Source organism: Anabas testudineus, chromosome 2 (assembly GCF_900324465.2).
Source record: "Anabas testudineus chromosome 2, fAnaTes1.2, whole genome shotgun sequence".
NCBI lineage: Eukaryota > Metazoa > Chordata > Actinopteri > Anabantiformes > Anabantidae > Anabas > Anabas testudineus.
The window spans coordinates 1834149-1852312 of record NC_046611.1 but is presented as its reverse complement, the minus strand read 5'-3'; the positions used below and the strand labels follow the sequence as shown (position 1 = coordinate 1852312).

The 18164-nt window shown below is 41.0% G+C and overlaps 1 protein-coding gene across 2 annotated transcripts in view; it reads left to right on the top strand.

Annotated features, from left to right (window-relative positions):
* The window catches only part of agap1 (ArfGAP with GTPase domain, ankyrin repeat and PH domain 1), a 136792-nt gene that overhangs the window by 50686 nt on the left and 67942 nt on the right, over positions 1 to 18164 (top strand). For both annotated transcript variants that reach the window (XM_026361007.2, XM_026361006.2), the window contains exons 2-3: positions 10635 to 10693; positions 10804 to 10891. In XM_026361007.2, the coding sequence (XP_026216792.1) occupies positions 10635 to 10693; positions 10804 to 10891 (147 nt within the window). The remainder of the gene's footprint in view (positions 1 to 10634; positions 10694 to 10803; positions 10892 to 18164) is intronic.

The following is an 18164-nucleotide window of genomic DNA, read 5'->3' as shown; positions in this document are numbered from 1 at the left end:
TCTCCTTTTGTACTTCCTGGCCCGTCCTTTCAGTGGAGGAAATAAGTATTAAAGACGTCGACACAATGTATTTCCACCGCAGTTGTTTACAGTAAAGACGAGGCATTTTATTAAGTCAAGGAAATGCACATTAATGAAAAATGGGAATTTCTCATCTCGAACATACAGTCAAAGAACTTCTTAGCTACTGTTATTATCATATGATATATTATGATTCACATCTCATTTATGCTTCTTTCTGGCTGCTGCACTTCTCTACACACTGAACTCAGGCAGTGAAGGAGTCACAGCTACAGGACTCGCCTCAGTCAAAGCAGTTTATGTTTAAATTATTATATTTGTTGCTATAAAAGTTGCTAAAGGGGTCTAAAAAGTTGCTCCAGCTACACTCGAGCTACACCAGAAATGTGACCACGCTCTGCTGCCAGAGACGGACTGGTCGTCTCTTTGTAAGGAGCAGACGTGATTAGAACACTGAACACAAACGGAGAATGAAGTGTCACATTCACACACCTACATTTTATTAAATTAAATCACTCTTTGTTGTTGTATAGTTGCACAGGCTGAATGCTATTGTTGCTATTAGATTAATCATGCAGCTCTACTGTCCTCTGGGGTCGAGCTAATGATCTCTTTGGGACAGTTATCAGCTGCAATGGCTGCAGACTGGAGACCTAATGAACACACAGACGCTCAGGAGATATTAAAGTGAAATGACAAATGTGGAAATGCTGCAGCCTTTATGAAACTGTCTTTGCAGACTAATTAAGAATCATTAACCTGGAGTTTTCCCTCCAGAAGCTGCTGTTTAATGACATTCTCAGTAAATTGCTGTTTCCTTTCTGAGTCACAGACGACATTATACAACCATTCAGAGTCATTCTCACCATGCTGACTATTTTTAGCCACACTGTGGTTATTTTAAACACGACAGTCAGTTTTAAGTTTTGGTTTACACCATCAATAAACTCAGTTGTTCTCTAAACACAAGGAAATACTGAAAAGCTGCTCACATGTGTAACATACAGAGCAAGTGTGCAGCTCCGTGTGTTCTTACCTGTCAGACAGGTTTAATTAACAGTCACACATGGAAATTGAGAGACAGAAACACACATTTAACTACACACACGCCAAAACATACACACCTAACATCTAGGCTGTGTACACACACAATGGTGTCCCAACATCTTTCAATACAGTAACTCATCAATGATGGGAAAACAAACAATTCAGCAACAGTTTTCTTTTCTTCATGATCCAGTTTCCTAAAAAAGGACTTCCTATAAAAGTGTTTATTTCTAACATTAATTATTTAAAGAAAAATGCATTTTTCCTGTTAGTCTATACAAAATGATGACGAAATATGTTTGTAAAACTGTTTTACAGGTTTTTCAAATAATCAAAACATAAAAGATGTGAGTTCTTGATTTTTAATCAAAACCTTTGTCACCTCGTAGTTTCAGTTAAAATTAAGTAAAAATTGAAGGTTCAGGAACGAGATATAGCAAAGAAAGTGTAACAGCAAAAGTTAATAACACATAATAATAACCCAGTCAGTTTCTTTACATGACTTCAAATTCAGCATTTAACTATTTAAATTCACTGTTGAATGGATGAAATATTTTATCAACAGTGAAAATCAGCATCTCAGACATGAGGCCGATAAAGAACAAGAAATACTGCAGTGATGATGTGTTCGATAGAGAGAAGGTGGAGAATAATGGTGTGAAGGGCGAAGGCAGAGATAATACGTTGTCACGTGTGACTGATGAGGCAGCGCTGCTCTGATTCGTCACAGTCAGGCGACGGCTTCACCCCCAACATACACACACACACACACACACACAGACGAACACTACATATACGTATATATATATACATACACACTCCCTGCCCTGAGGGACTAAACAGCCACGCTCCACCCAAGATCCCTGAGTGTGTGTGTTAAGACAATGGTGCCACTAAAGCTGTTGGAGTGTGTATTTGCACCAAAGATCATCTATTCAAACCTGTCAGCCTGCATCACCCAGGGCCGTGTGTGTGTGTGTGTGTGTGTGTGTGTGTGTGTGTGTGTGTGTGTGTGTGTGTGTGTGTGTGTGTGTGTGTGTGTGTGTGTGTGTGTGTGTGTGTGTGTGTGTGTGTGTGTGTGTCCACATGCTGCAGATGGGGGTTGATACTGGGACAAAAACACAGATCTTGTCTCAGCCTTCAGTTTGCATGTTACCTGGGATTTGACTCCCACTAGAAGTATCAGATGGCAGTCCATGTTTTTTAGCATCAGTTATGTCACATTAGCAGTTTTTACTTTGTTTATTCTGCTCCAGTAATTTGTTTAATTCAACTCCTTTTATTCATTATTATTAAATTGCCGTAATCCTGGACTCGGTGCAGTGATGGTTCATTACAAACAGAGAGACAGTACGTACATGTAGCCGCGCTAACAAGACACAGCTAAGAGAAAACTGATGTTAGCTTTTATTTGTCTCCTAAAAGCTTCGGTACCTTTAAATTGCAGCCACAGATACAGTTTTTGTGACGTCAGCATTATGTTTACAGTTTGTTTGGGCTGCGACTTCACTGTTACTGAAGTTGTGGTTTAGTTCAGGTCTGCACAGCGACTTAACTTAAGGTCAGAAAGGAACTTCATCTTCCAATTAATGAACTGAAACCAGCAAATAGTATCACTTTGTCTATAGAAACCACCAAAGTAATAATTTGCCTTGAATAATTATTAGATATCTAATAAAATAATAAATAATTAGACTTCTCTAATAATAATTTAAAATCACTTTCATAACCAGGAATCGCTTAGAAAGTCTAATTCACCTCAGATGAAAACACAGTCTGGAAACAAAAGAAGAGACGTGCATGTGATTGAATGGGGGAATCATCCAGTCAGACCTCGGCTTGTTTTGGTGTTTATTCAGCTTTAAGGCTGAAAAATATGAATGAAACTAAATGATTGATAATGGCTGAATGATAATTGAAGTGTAATTTTAGCTGTTGATCGATCAACGTTTCTAGATTGTTGTTGGTAAATCCTCTCAGATGTGAGGAGCTGCTGACTTTCTTTGTTTTGTGGGTCTGTAAACAGAACCAAATCTTTGGATTGTTCTGGATCAGACTGTTAAAGACATGATGTCAGTTTTTTTTTTGGACAAAAACAACCATTTCCTGCTGGACTGTTGCTGATCATCCTCTGCTGCAGCATGCGAACGCCACATGAAGATCTGCTTTATGAAGAAACCCACACGAGTTAAACTTTCTGACATCCCAAACTCAACATGAAGAAAGTGTGTCAACACGCAGTAAACAAACCACATGTGAGTTTTGTTTACGAGCGTTGGTGGGCTCGTGTGAACCCAAACAAACGGGGTCCAGGAATGCAGCCCAGTCAGGTTTTCCACTCTGTTTCAGACCGAGTGGTGGCCTGAAGGTTGGAGAAGAGCTGGTTTGATTCCTGAGGACTTGGTTGAGGACTGATTCAGAGCTTCAGATTGTTATCCCTGTCGCTGCCTCCTGCTGATTCACTCTTTGTGTGTCAGTAGCTGATGCCATGTTCACTCAAACTATCCTTTACAGTGGGTCATGTATCTGGCGAAGGAGGCGCCTGTCGTTCCACATGTGTCGTCTTTACATCATGTTTTGTCAGTGTGCCACATGAGCAGTTCCCAGTTATGAATATAAACTAACCTAAATCAGTCACCTGCCATCGTGGTACCACCTATCCAGACCTCACGTGTTGATATTTAAATTTAAAGTATTTCAGATACCTTTCTAAAATAAGCAGAGAGCTTCTGTCACCAAAGAGTTAATTTGCAGTGCCTCCTCTTCTTTTAGTAATTAACCTTTAAAAGCTTTCTCCTATTAACGGTTCTTCTCTGACAAACACTCTGAGGACTCTGTCCGCAGTATTTCATGCAGGTCGGTGTGTAAATCCGTCAGGGTTTCATCGTTAATCCGACACAGTCAGTGCTGTCGATCCATCGCACTGTTCTGGATGATGGCATTAACGTTGTAATGCCACATCTGACATGTTCAGCAGCTGATTGTAAAGTAAATGTATCCTCTGATGATAATAATACTAAAAAAAGACCAGACCACCATTTAACTGTAAAGCTCGAATCATTTACTAGTATTCACACACGGACCCCCAGAAAAACAGAAACATATTATGTTTAATGTTTTTATTCTTTTATCTAGCACATGTAAAACATGTAATCAATGATTTGCAGCTTAGGGGGCTTAAAACACCAAAACGACATCTGAAGTTTGGTGGGAATCAGAATCGGACATACAGTGCTGTCAGCTGTTCGTCATGTTACCGCTGAAGGTTTAACAACCAGTTTCAGGACTCGGTGTGTCACTGTCACATTCCTCACATGTGTTCTGTGGATGTTTGGATTCCCAACATGCTACTGAGCTCGTTATCTGATGTCCTCGCTCACCGGATGTTTCTCTGCATAGTGACGTGTTAACGCTCCAACATCCTCCTGATCACGTCTTTGATACTCGAACATATTTTACTAATACAGGACCTCACTGTAAACAGCTTCTTGTATTGTCTTCTCTTTCTGATGTTATGCAACATGGTTTTTGTCTTTTTTGGATTTGCTAAATTAAGACTAGAGCGTTTGTCGTCAGGTTACTGACGGTTTAAAATAAAAATATTAATTAATATTAAAACTGTGGCACACACCATCATTTCAGACTGTATAACACCCGGGTTTTAGATTTTTATGCACATTTCAAACAATAAATGTCCAAAACTAGAAAACTAACTCACAAACAAGCTGGTGTTCAATAGGTGCACATGCATATTTCAGGGTTTATTCAAGACGTTTGTCTTAAATCATCCTAATATCAAAGACAAATACATTTGTCAGGATCAGTGTTTAATCCCAGTTGATGTAGTTATGTAGTTCCTCCTCCAGGCTTCAGAGGTGAACAGTTTAGTACTGAATCCAAAGCAGTCACATGAAATGATGACATGACAGATTGGAGGGAGAGCTCTGTAGCTCTACAGGTGACACGGCTCTAACAGCAGCAGCTGCCATGATCATATTCTGGCTTAATTAAAACAAAATCATCTGTACTGTCAGTCACAAAAAGACACAAGTTGGACCTTGAAGTGTTTCTCTTCAGTCTCGCAGATGAAGTCTGGCTGAGTTTTGGTGCCAGCCTCCTGTTCGGGCACCAATCCAAGGCGCAGAGGTCGATCCAGGCCGAGCCCCGCAGGGTGTCGGTGTGCGTGCGTTTGGCACCAGCGTGCCGTAATTACCAGCAGCTACCAGCCAGCTGAGGTCAGCTTCGGCTGCGGCTGCTAACCAGCCTCTGTGGGCAGAAAACAGCCAGCGGTCATTTAGAGGTCGAGTCTGACTGCTGGCAAAAACAGTGCAGTTTTATTTACATACGGCCGCTTCTCTGGCTGCTGGTTTACATCATTTACTGTTCTGGCATTATGTTGGACTGTTGACCTAATTTAGACGAGTGTTGATCATCAGATGTTAAATATTAAAAAGTATATTGAAGAAACATGCAGGTTACTTGTCAGCTTGTCCAATATGAATAATGTCTGCTGTTGTCTGTTCTTTATTCTGCTTTATGTCCCATTTAATTCAATTCTTTTTTTAGCTTTTCTTTTTTTAAATGACATGTTGGATTCTGGGAACTCAGCTGATTAGTTATTAGAATCTCCTCAAAGGAAATTCTTTTACTTTCAGTTGTATCATCTGACTCGGATATAAAGAATACAGCTGGGTTTCCCCCCAAGAGCACAGATCTTCTGCTAGAAGAGATTCTCCGGCTCGGCTCATGTCAGCAGCGTTACATGTTGTAACACACGACACAGAGGACGTGTGTGTGCGTCTGTGTGTAGTATGTTGGCCGGCCGCCAGCTGTTCTTTATTGTCTGATACACTTCTATCCCTCACTTCCTCTCTTCTCTCCGACACTTCATCCATTTGTGTCTCTGTGATTCTTTGATGCTGCTACCCTCTCCGTAACCTCTCCCTGACACTCGCCTCTTTATCTCTCACTCCATTTTTCTTTCCATCGGGTCTCTTTTTAACTCTCTCCATCCATCCAGACGTCCTGCTCTGCTGTTGTTTAGTAGCTCTGTGTTTTCTGTTTGTTTGCCGCCTTGTCACCTTTCCCTTCTCCACTGTGCAGGTGTAGTTCAGCTGTCTGACATTTTAGTTTGTCTCCTTAGTAATACTTACTAATACATGTGTATATAAACACTTGTCCTCTGTGAGTCTCTCTGCACAGCATCACTGGTTTGTTGGTTGTAATGTTTTGGATGCTCGTTTGACTGAAACCAGCAACACTTCCAGAAGGATCACACATCACAGCTGTACTCCTGGTATTTAATACGTCAACATGAGTTCCAGTTTTACCTGTTGTGTTCCAGGTGATGTCAGGCCCAGTCGAGGCTCTCTGTGTTTTGACAGGACTTTAAACAACTCTGATCTCAGTTTATATCCTTCTGCAGCTAAAAACAGATTTTAGATTTAAAACATTCGACTTGTAAACAATTAGACAATGTGTTTGTCTTCTCTGCTGTGGTTGGAGCAGATAGAGAAATACAAACCTGCTCCCATCTGCATTTTCACTCTTTTAAAACATCATGCATCACAACCAGATTTATATTTTAAAAGTTTAAGTTGATTGCAGCTCCACTTTTAAATTGTAATGACAAACGACCTGCACTTTCAAAACTTAAAGTACGACTGTTCCCTACAAACAACAACAGCCAGTACTGTCCGTATATTTGCTCATTACTGATTCAGGACCTGTGGACATCCAGACTAAAACCTCTGCATGTTTAAAGTCGTGGTCCCAAAGCAACATGTTTCACGCAGAAGGCAGCGTGGACGATTCTGACTCCAGAGAGGAAATGAAGCTCAGAGCTGTGTAATGTGTTTCCAGTGCAGCAGTCCTGACTTTCATTTGCATCTTTTGATCTTCATCTCGTTTTATCTATCACTTCCTCTTCCCTCCTTTTATTTTTGTTTCTTCCGTGTGTCAAACTCTAAATCTTCTGTTTTATCCGTCTAAAGCATCTTTTCCACTAAGTTGTGTGTGTGTGTGTGTGTGTGTGTGTGTGTGTGTGTGTGTGTGTGTGTGTGTGTGTGTGTGTGTGTGTGTTTAGCAGGAGACATCTTAAGCAGTACTTTACAGTGAAGTCTTGACATTCAAAGGTTTTGAATTAAACCTGATTTAACTTGACTGCAGCTGCAGTTCTGAGCTTGTTAGAGCACATTTTGGGTCATGGACACTCGTCTTTATCTTATTTATTCCTGTTGTGTCTTCTGTTGCTCTGTTTTCCAGCTCCATTCACATTAACTCATTCTCTTTATGTGACCTTAGAAAATATGTCATCAAGCAGGATTAAAGTCTAACGTTTAGCAGCTGAGGTTCAGGCCTCAGTTTTTCACAATCGATCTATAGTCAGGGATGTTTAGGTTTGTTCTTAAACATATTGTGGGTCATACATTCAGGGTTAAAGAATGACACGATTTAGAAGATTAGTTAAGTCTTTAAGACCAAAAGGCATTTGTACTGTTACTGCTGCACACATGGTTGTTTCCTTATCAATTAATTTTGTTTATCGGGAGAAAACAGTTTTCTTGAGACCTTTGGTTCGGGACTTTCAGCGGTTTATGGAGTTTTGAATCTATCAGCTGAGTGAGTGACGATTCTCTTCAGTGTTGACAAACCTTGAATAGTGAAGAAACAGTGAAACGCTACTTGCTCCCTGCTCTGAGGGAAAAACGTAAAAATAGAAACAAACGAGTGAAATGAAAGAGAATTAATGATGGAGATTATTCTAGAGAGCGCCAGGAGTCCCAGAACTTCACTTTGAAGACCTCCTCTGCCGTAGTGGCTTAGCTTCCTTTCTTTTCTTTCTCTCCTCCCTTGTTTCTGACTTGGCACAAAGGGATGAAGAGATGGATAGACGAGTGTTTTCAGTCCCCTGATGCTCACTCTCATTTCCATGTTTTCCCTCCTCCATCCCTTCCTCTTCAACCACATCCATCTGCTTCTCTCCATCTGTTTTCCTCCTTTAGCCTAAATTTCTCAGTCCTTCTTTATCTCCTCGACTGGTCCAAAGAAATGTCAGAAAACCATCTGACAGCTACAGAACTTTGGTAACAACATGCTCTACTTGTTGTCACGCAATGAGTTCAGTGTGTTTAAGAATTATAACTCTGTAAAAATGCATGTGGAGGTCTATTTATTAATGACTCCTCAGTACACCTCCAGTTCTGCCTTTTAAGGTGGGATTTAGAACCATTTCCTTCGGTGTAACAGGTAAAAATCCTCGACTGCCGGCGGTGGAGGTTGTAAAATTGCTGCTAAATTGCTTCTTTTGGAAGACTCTCAAGAACCGGTACAACACGCAGTTTAGATTTAGGTGGAGGTAACTGGTTATGATTGGAGTAAGGTTAATATGCTTCGATGTATGTTTTATATGTCACTTTTTAGATCTACTTTGTGGATGTCAGCAGCTGGATGGATGGATGGTCAACTATTAATAAAAATGGAAACTCATCTGCTGAAGACACCACAGAACAGCCTCTAAATTATTTTGCATCATGAACTGGTCTCTCCTCTCATTTGTAGATGATTTAAAACACTACCAGTGACTCATAAAATTTTGTATTCTTATATATCCCGAGTTGAGTGTATACCAGGTGGAAATGGTCGTACGACACTTTGTTTGAACTTGTTGCCCTGAAGCAAACTCAGACCTTGACTGTGTGAGTGCTTTAAGATCCAGAGCAGCGGCAGTGAGGCTGAGAGGTCATGGGAAATGAAGGGGGGGTTGGAGGAGAACTGATGTTCCTTCAACTGTCAGCTGTGTTATTGAAGTGTGATAGTGTCAGTGTTATCAGGGAGGTCTCGTCCTTCTCAGCGGATCTGAGCAGAACATTGGAAACTTGTCAAAACTGGAGGTTGTACAACTAAAAACAGGCAAATTGTGACTTCATTTTGTTCACAGCGAAGCTCCCACTTCATGGTCACTCTGTCCTGACTGCACCATCATATTACTACATTAACCCTTCTGGTATCTGCTACACCACGGCCTGTGTTAAGTAGGCCAGTGGGCCAGATCCACTTAAAGCCTTCAGTCCCTTTTTACTAATTCATCAGCAGAAATCTGTGTCAGCCTACAAACTGACAATGTGTCTGGAGAAGAGATGGAGAGGAGATGGAGAGCGCTAAAAGCCGCTCCAGAACAAGGGAGGGTGTGAAAATACAGTGTGTAAAAGGAAGTCCTTATCTGCCCTTTCACCTTTCCCACCTTCAGGACACCCACTGAGGTCCTGACGGCATCTTTCCATGACTTTCCAGGACCTATGCTAACACACTCTGACGTGTTAGAAGAGTTCTACTCGGTCCATCCAGTATTTTACTGCCGGCCAGTGAAACTACAGCCTCCATCTCCTCCACCCATTTGTTTTTGGACTCGCTCAACATTAAACATATTTTTTCTGCTTACATCAGTTATTCTCCTTTTTTAACTTTTCTCCCAGAAAACACAACAGCTGTTGTGTTTTTCTTGTTTTTCTCAGTTATAAGTAAATATACGAGACCAGTCAGAGTTGCCTCCATTTTTTTACCACAACATAAAAAATCTGTTTTCTTCTATTAATAAAACCGGTGCTGCCAGTGTTTCCATGCGTGTGCAGTCGCTTGGTATCTGTCTGGAAAGAATCCAGAGAGAAGCTTCCCTGTTGGCTAGTGGACACAGAGGGGGGCATTGTTGACGTTTTTACAAACGCCGGCCTGTGCCGACTTCGACCCCTCCCTCTTTGCTAGGCAGGATGTTGATCCAGCTGCTTCCTGTTTTTGGAGGCCCTCAAGTTCCCTTCTGCGTCTCCCAGTCCAGCGCTCTGCCAGGGAGGGGAATCACAATTAGCAGCTCTGCCAGGTGACCAACCATCCGCTGGACGTTCAACTGGCTGCTGAGGTTTAAAGTTAAGAAATACTCCAGAGAACAGTGTCTAACACTAAAGTACAGCAGAGTGTGTTCTGTGATGGAGGTCAGCAATTTGGAAATCTGAAAATCTCGAGTCATATGTCTTAAGAATCGTTAACTGAAAGAACTTGAGTCATTGTGTATTGTAATAATAATAATAACAAATAACAAAATACTTTTCAAATCCTTTAAATTTTAAAATAACATCTGTCTGAGATGTGTTGACTGAATTCAAACAGGCAAATGTTTAATTCTCCTTTTAGAATCGGTCTTTGTTCTTCATGTTATCTGTTTGAGTCTCTTCCCTCGATCTCTGTCCCATGTCGTGTCTGTATATGTCCTGTTACCCTGTTCAGTCTACCATGGCCCTCAGTCTGCTGTCAGTCTGCTGTCAGCTCTAATGAGACTCTTCTTCGTTGTCCTCCTCTTCCTCAGTTCTCCTGCTCCACATCACACCACTGAGTAGGAGCAGATTGGTCCCTTGTTAGTGTAGCGATTGAAATGCAGCTCGTTGTGTCTGGAGGTCGTGTTGTTGTTGGGTCGAAACATTTATCCTCATGAATTAGTGTTTCCGTTGCACCTGAAACCACCACGTGTCCTTTACAGCTGACTCACAGGTGCTTTTTTATCTTTTTACCTCTTACAGATGCGTTTGTGAACAGTCAGGAGTGGACGCTGAGTCGAACGGTACCAGAACTGAAAGTGGTGAGTTCAGAGACCTCTCTCATGTTCACATTCAAATTTGCTTTATTGAAATCTCATTGAATCATCAGAGGACAGTACAGTAAGAAATTCACTTCTTAATGCCTTCCCAGGGAATTGTAGGTAACCTGGCCAGTGGTAAGTCGGCGCTGGTCCACAGGTACCTGACAGGAACATATGTCCAGGAGGAGTCGCCTGAAGGTGAGCACATTATTCCTTCTGTCTGTCTTCCTGAGATCTGGCTGGATCGGTTTGCTCGCTTTAGTAAAGAAAAAAATTTGAAATATTCAGTGACATCTAGTAATATCGTGCCAAACTTACCCAGCTTTACCCCCCAATGAAATAAATAAGAAAGCAAAGTGCATTAAACCAATTCTAAAAGGAAGAAATAATAAACTGAGGTTGGATTAAAACTCCGACTGCCAAAATAAGACGTTAACAACCTCCAGCTCCTGCACGCAACCGCCCAAAGCTCATATCTCCTCCTCTTCCAGCTTCATCTTTTCCTCCCTCGTCTCCTCATCCTGTACTCAAAGGAAAACAAAAGCACAGATTTGACCAACAGAGCAGAAAGGCTGATAAAGAGAGGAGAGACAGTCACGCAGAGCTCCAACTTCATTATTTATAGAGGTTTCTAACTAATTCTAGGAAAAGCGGGACTCTTTATAAATACAACTCCACTTAAAAATGTTCATGTGCACTGGATATACACGAGATGAATTGGGGAAAAACATCAGCAGGAGATGAGTTTTCAGTGTGGGGAAAAATACTCTATCTACACCAGGGGCCAGGACTAATGAATGAAGCTCTATGCATGTTTTTACAGTTTATGTAAAAATATAAAACACATTAAATCAGTAACAGCTTCACAACTGTAGAGCCCGATCAAAAATGGAGAAATTTAAATTACAGTACAGTATGCATGACGTCTCCCTGCTCTCATCATCAGGCCACAGTAAGATTTTAAAAAGTAGAATTTTAATTTACCACTCAATCAAAGTTTTAAATTTGAAAACACCAAACTGCAAATGATGCAACAGAAATTAAGCACAAACAAAGCAGAATCATCAGCTTTACCCACTGGAGCGCTTTGGAACTTTATCTTTTAAAAACAGATAGAGCCCAGTGCAGGTTTCACAGATATTTAGAGAGGTCATGAAATCATAAATAAGACGTTTATTTAAAAAATACATATAAATTAACATAAAAAATATTTACACACACCTAATTATTTATTTTTACTACTTTATTGAGCTGATGGAATTATCAATTATATCATTACTTGTACCAAGTCAAGTACCAACACTCTTTTAAATGTTCTGTTTCAAGCTATGTACAAAAACATAAACCAAACAATATTATCAAAACCTTATCAACAAATGGACATTTCCCTTAGATTCTGAAAAGCTAATTGTACGTTAAGTTTTTTGGTCCTGACGATTCCAGTTTATTACAAAGTTGGTGATAGTTTGTCCGTCATTGTCATCAGTAATAATCTCAGGCAGCCTCTGGTTTCATATCTGTTACATAACAAACTGAACAGAAGTCTGACACATTAATAAGCCATAATTATCTTAAATTAATGAGGAACTGACATAAGTATACATGAAACTGGTGGAACATTTTACTGCAGTAAAAGTCCATGAAGTCCTTCGTGAAAAATAAAAAGCCAACACAGACCCTGCGGTGATGACCATATTCCTCATCCAATATTAAAGCTGCTCTGCTGCCGGCTCCCCCACAAACTCCCAAGGCAAAGACCCTCTTTCACCAAACCACACGTTCTTTTAATATTTCACTACCTTTTCTCTCTGGAGGTTGCAGAAGCTTCCTCACGGATCCTGCAGAGAAACAGGACATCGAGGACAGAGTAGGAACTGTGTCAGGTGCTTTTCTGTGAAACAACAAATGTTTCACTTTTTCATTTGTTGAGTTTCTCTTAGTGTTTCTGAGATGAATAATAGACAAAGTATTTCATAGGAGCCTCAGGTCTGGTCAGAAATATTAAAGCTGTCACCAAACATGCAGCTTGTATAAATCTAGTCTTTAAAACTCTTGTTTGTGCTGCATTCTGGGACCCCAAACTTAAAATTAGCTTCACTGTCTTAAAAGAAGAAAGTCAAAGTCAAATAACTGCACTATAATCAAGAAAAGACTAAATTAATAATGTATACTTTATTCATCCCCTTGGGGAAATTTGGTTGGACAGCTGCCAGACTGAGTCGGCGCTGCTACGGGGTTTCAGTGTCTTGTCCAAGGACACCTCAGCAAGTAGCCAGGAGGAACCGGGAATCTAACCACTCACCCTGGGGTTCGTAGGCGACTGCTCTACCACCTGAGCTACTGCCGCAGTCACTAATGAGGCGAATTAGGTTCGTTTGCCTCAATCTAACCCCTCGCCTTTGGGATTGAGACTCATTAACCCTCTTGGACTGGTTTGTGTGTTTAAACCCTCAAAAACCATTGTGTGCAGTTTTTATAGGATGAAAACTTTGCTGCCTTTGTCATGTCGGGTTCCACCCGGAATCGGCCCACAAACCAATTTTAGCTGCTCGTCCCTCGGCCGAGAAACTGGGCCTGAGACGTTTGCAGCCAGGAAAAGAACAACTGCACATGAAGCCATAGAACAGTCATTTTTGTGTTTATTTGCTTTTGGAGTTTAAGAGAGATTAACTGATGAAAGAGACTCCACGGGTTGTGTTCAGGAAATGGGCTACAAACAGAGAAATGGCAGCTGGGAAGAATCCACAGAACTTGGTGGTGATGGGGAATCCCCGGAGCGGATATTTCCTGAGGTGTGCATACAAAAAAATGAGAAAGTCTTCTTCAGCGGTGACGTACCCCTTTTTAAAATGTCCTCTGTGGCTCTTCAGCTCCAGCCCCCAGTGTCTGACTGCTTAGTGCCCAACGGCCGGTTTCCACCGCTCGGCCTTAATTACACCACAGTTCTGCCAAAAGCAACACGACACAGCTTTTCAAGCAGCTTCACATACTGAATCTGAGCCAGCCCCAAACAACAGCTCCACAATCTTTGATCTAATTACTTGGCACCGCTGCCCATCGAGGAAGCAGCGATTCCACTTCACTTATTTAAAAAAATACTCGTTGCATAACCACCGAGAAATAAAACGAGCTTAAGAGGAAGAAAGGAGCGGGGAAGCTGATGTGTTGTTTTGAAATTCCTCACATCTAAAAATAAGCTCAGCTTGGATTCCCATGGCAATTGATTGGGAACGGAGTTAGTGGCTTTCGAGCAGCAGGGCGACCACAGCGCCACAAAACCACTAACCAGAACTATTCTTATCCTGCAGACTGGAGCCTCGGCTGCAGACAACTGCACTCACATCAACTTCTGGTAATGAACAGAAAAAACCTGCAAATGTTTCCTCTCAGCTTCAGTTAGTGCCGAACTGAAAGAAACACTCAAACTGTCACCAAACCTGCAGCTCGTTTAGCTTTGAGCTTCACTGTCAACATTTAGTTCTCTTTGGTTTTCAAAACGTATCTATGTGCTGCGTTCAGGGACCTCCAGACATGCAGGTTTTCATGCTTAAAAATGTTGCAAAGACTTTACAAACACAAGAGCGGATATAAGCAGATATAGATTTAAAGAAAGAAATATGGAAACGAAAAGATGGTTTGAGTGAATTATTAAATTATTTATTTATTCTTGAACATTGTTTTTGGATTTAATAATGTCTCGTTGTCTCAGACTATTTATTGATTAGCCAAATAACAAAAAAACAATATTCCACCATTTTGATAACTGATTAATTGGTAAAGGTAAAATCAGCTAAATTACGTCAAATACTTTCTGCTTCTCTCATTTTATAGTTAATTAAACCAACATTTTCAGATATTTTATAAAATAAATGATTAATTGCTAATGAAAATAATAATTACTTGCCACACCAGAGGAATCCAGTTACTGAAAAACCAACAGTTTTTTCTATAAAGGCCACACAGAGCAACAGTTAATTACACAAGGTGGGGGGGGGTGCCTACTTAAAAACTCCAGTTGAGTGTTTGAGCAGTAGCGGCAGCACATGGTATCCATTAGAAAAGAAAGGAGCTCTGGTTGGGAAATCACCCGCAGTCAGTCACCAAGTCTCTGTAGCTGCTGCTCACACAAGGAGCCAAACACCATTCAGAAACGGTTGTTTTCTAGGAATAACTGGCTGGTGCTGTGTTTATCTGACTTTAAAAAGAAGAAACGTGTTAAGATGAATAATTCATGAGTACTTCACTGAGCAGAGTTTTATTCCCTCTGCGAGCTTTAAGTTTCTCACTGTGCTGGTGACGACTGTGCGTCGAGGCAGCGTTCAGGTACACTTAAAGGTCAAAGTCACATGTACACAAACTGCAACATACAACGGATTAACAACCGACCTGATTTTGAAAACAATGATTGATTTGACTTCTGCGCTGAAGTTCATGTCAGGGAACACCATTTTTCATTAGGCCTGATTGAAAACAGTAAATCTGAGACGACAGTAACACAAAACAAACTTTAGAGGTCATGGAATGGTCAGACACCAACAACAACCTCCAACAACCCTAAACAGACAAATTCATCCAAACGTGTTGAATATTTTAGCTGAAATTCTGCAAAATAAAAGCCTGATAAATGCAGGTGTTTGTCTCTGTCCATGTGTAAAACAGCTGGTGGAGCTAATTCTCCACTTGATTCATTCCAGAAGAAGAGGGTGTAGGAAACACAATGGAAATACGGCACCTCTTTTGTTTCATGTGTTAATTTAAGGAGCGTTACATCTGTCTCATACATGTGGAGATCTTTGCTAAAGTCCAAGTGGTTTTCAGAGTCGGTACGAGCCGTGTGATGCACATGCTGAGCTTAGTTTGAATCAGTTTCAGTTTTATGTTAGGACATACTCTATAAATGTGGTCGAGCCAAAATGGGTAAGATGGAAACTTATCGGGTCTATTCCTAAAAACAGAGCAGAAGGATTTGATAAAATCATGACTTTGTGTTACAGATACCACAAAAATGTCCTTGTGTCCAGCCCGGACTCCATATAGACGCCGTGCTGCGTTCACAGTCTCCTCTGGTTGCTGAGAACTGCTCCCACTGTGAAAACCTAATGCATCTGTCACAAAAAAGAAACCAGTGAAACAGTTAGTAAAAAAAAAAACTAAAACCTAAAAGCGAACAGGTCCAGCCATGATTTCTTAAACCTTCCTTCTCTGCAGGAGTTTTTCAGATGTTGAAGTTTGTGTTTACTGCTCTGACCTGCAAATACACATTTATTCTCCTTCCTTTCTTGTATTTCTTTCTTTCCTTTAGTCTTTTTTTTGCACTCTTGTTCTCACTGTTATCTCTCTTCTCTCTCATGAATCACCTCTTTCTCCTCATTCTGCCTCTAAAACTCCTGTTTACTTCTCGTTGGACTGTTTTGTGCTGATGAACTCTTGCTGTCTGGGTGCTGGGTCGGGCTGTGCATGTGCATTAACTGTGGCTGTATCTTTGATGTTTTTTGTTTTGCTTTGTGTTTCCTCTCTTTCCTCTCTCTGGGCTGCTCTTATAAACTAGCTGACGTGGATGCAGGTAACTATCCTCTCTCTGTTCCTCTCCCTCGCTCTCCATCCATCAGTCCTCCACCTTGTTGATTCTGACAGCAGTAGGTTGGGAACAGCTCAGGTTCAGCAGCACGTCTCCTCTCCCCCATAAAATGTGCCTTCACTGTTAGAAACACGGCACTTCTATCTGCTGTGCTACACTTTAAAAGAGCTCTTATCAGCTGTGTTTGTGGAGGAAAACAGGTAGTTTACTGTTGATTTCCACCTGCTGAGCATCTTTGTGCTGCTAAACCTGTAGCTGGACTTGTTTTGCTGCTGTGACTCAGCATTTAGCTCCATCCCTCTACTCAGTTCGATTTCAAATAGATTTTCATCATCTTCATCCTTCACTGTGAGCACGTACATCAGACACGAAACACTGTCCAATAGATTCCCCTCCACACACACACACACACACACACACACACACACACACACACACACACACACACACACACACACACACACACACTTCAGCTTTATATAAATAAATGTAAACGTGCTCAAACATTCAGAGCAGATTAATATACTGTGCTGACTCGCCGTTAACAGAACCACTATAATATATATATATATATATATATATATATATATATATATATATATATATATATATATATATATATATATATATATATAACACTGATATTCCTCATACAGCGTCTCTACACAAGAAATGAAATGTTTGTTTCTTATTTTACATTTTCTCAAATAAAATGGAGCCCAATCATTTTTTATCGTCTAAACCACCAGAGCAGAAACCACGTTCTTATAATACTCACACATACAAACAGTCACAGCTGTAGCTGTAGGAAAGTGTTGAGTCTTTTCTTTTTCAGCGGCTTCATCTTAAAATACCAACAACAGTTCAGTGTGTGTGTTGTGGCTGGCGATGCGGCGTGCAAATTGTAATTTTCATTACTGTACGGGCGTGTGCACCCTCATCCTCCCACAGAGCTCATTGGCTCAGCTTCCTGCCACAAAGGGATGGGAGCCAGCGAGGAGGGCGTCTAAAGAAAATGTGTGTGCGAGGAAGAGTTTGTGAATTTATGATGTGTTTTTGTTTGTGTGTGTTGCTGACGAGTAGCTTCAGTCTATGAGAAAATAAGGACTGAAAGAATGTGTGTGTGTTGGATTCTCTTCCCGTCCTCTCCGCTGTACAGTATAAACATCCTCCATATCATTGCTCTGTCTGTGTGGTACAAGCTGTCGTTGCTGAGATGATCTCCAAACGCTGTGCTGCAGCTTCGTCGGCTCACTCAGACTCGTCCACAGTGTTTACAGATCAGCTGATCCTGCTGCAAGAACCCAAAATACAGCCCGGACTCCATTTTTAGTTTGAGAGACTTCCTGTAAATCCTCAGGAAGAGACGTCCGTTCCCACACTGACACACAACACACTGAAACATCACTCTGATAAATCACTTAAGGAGACAGTACCCCAGAAAACCTCCATAGATAGCTGCTATGTAAAGAGTAGGAGTTACTACTATAGTTTAATATCTGACTCCTGCAGTAAATGTGTAAAAGGTGACTGCAGGAACACACCTTGGTGCTTTTTTTTTCAGGTCACACAACTAAAAGTTTTAGCTAAATTTAAAGAAAGTTCACGACCAGGCATATTTCAGTGAATCAGGTCGTCTGGTTGTTGTCTCAGCTCGGACTGAGTGTTGAGGAATTTTCCTTTCAGAAATGCACAAACACTCATCATCAAGGTGTGTGACTCACCTGCAGAGCTTCATTCCTCACATTAAGCTACAGCCGGTCATTATAATCAAGTTGTCTTCTCATCTCCAAACAGTTAAATCATGAATATCCCCTGATCACTGCTCTCGCCTTGTGTTCATCATCTTTCAATCAATGAAACCAGACGTGACTCATCCAGCCGTAGATGTTA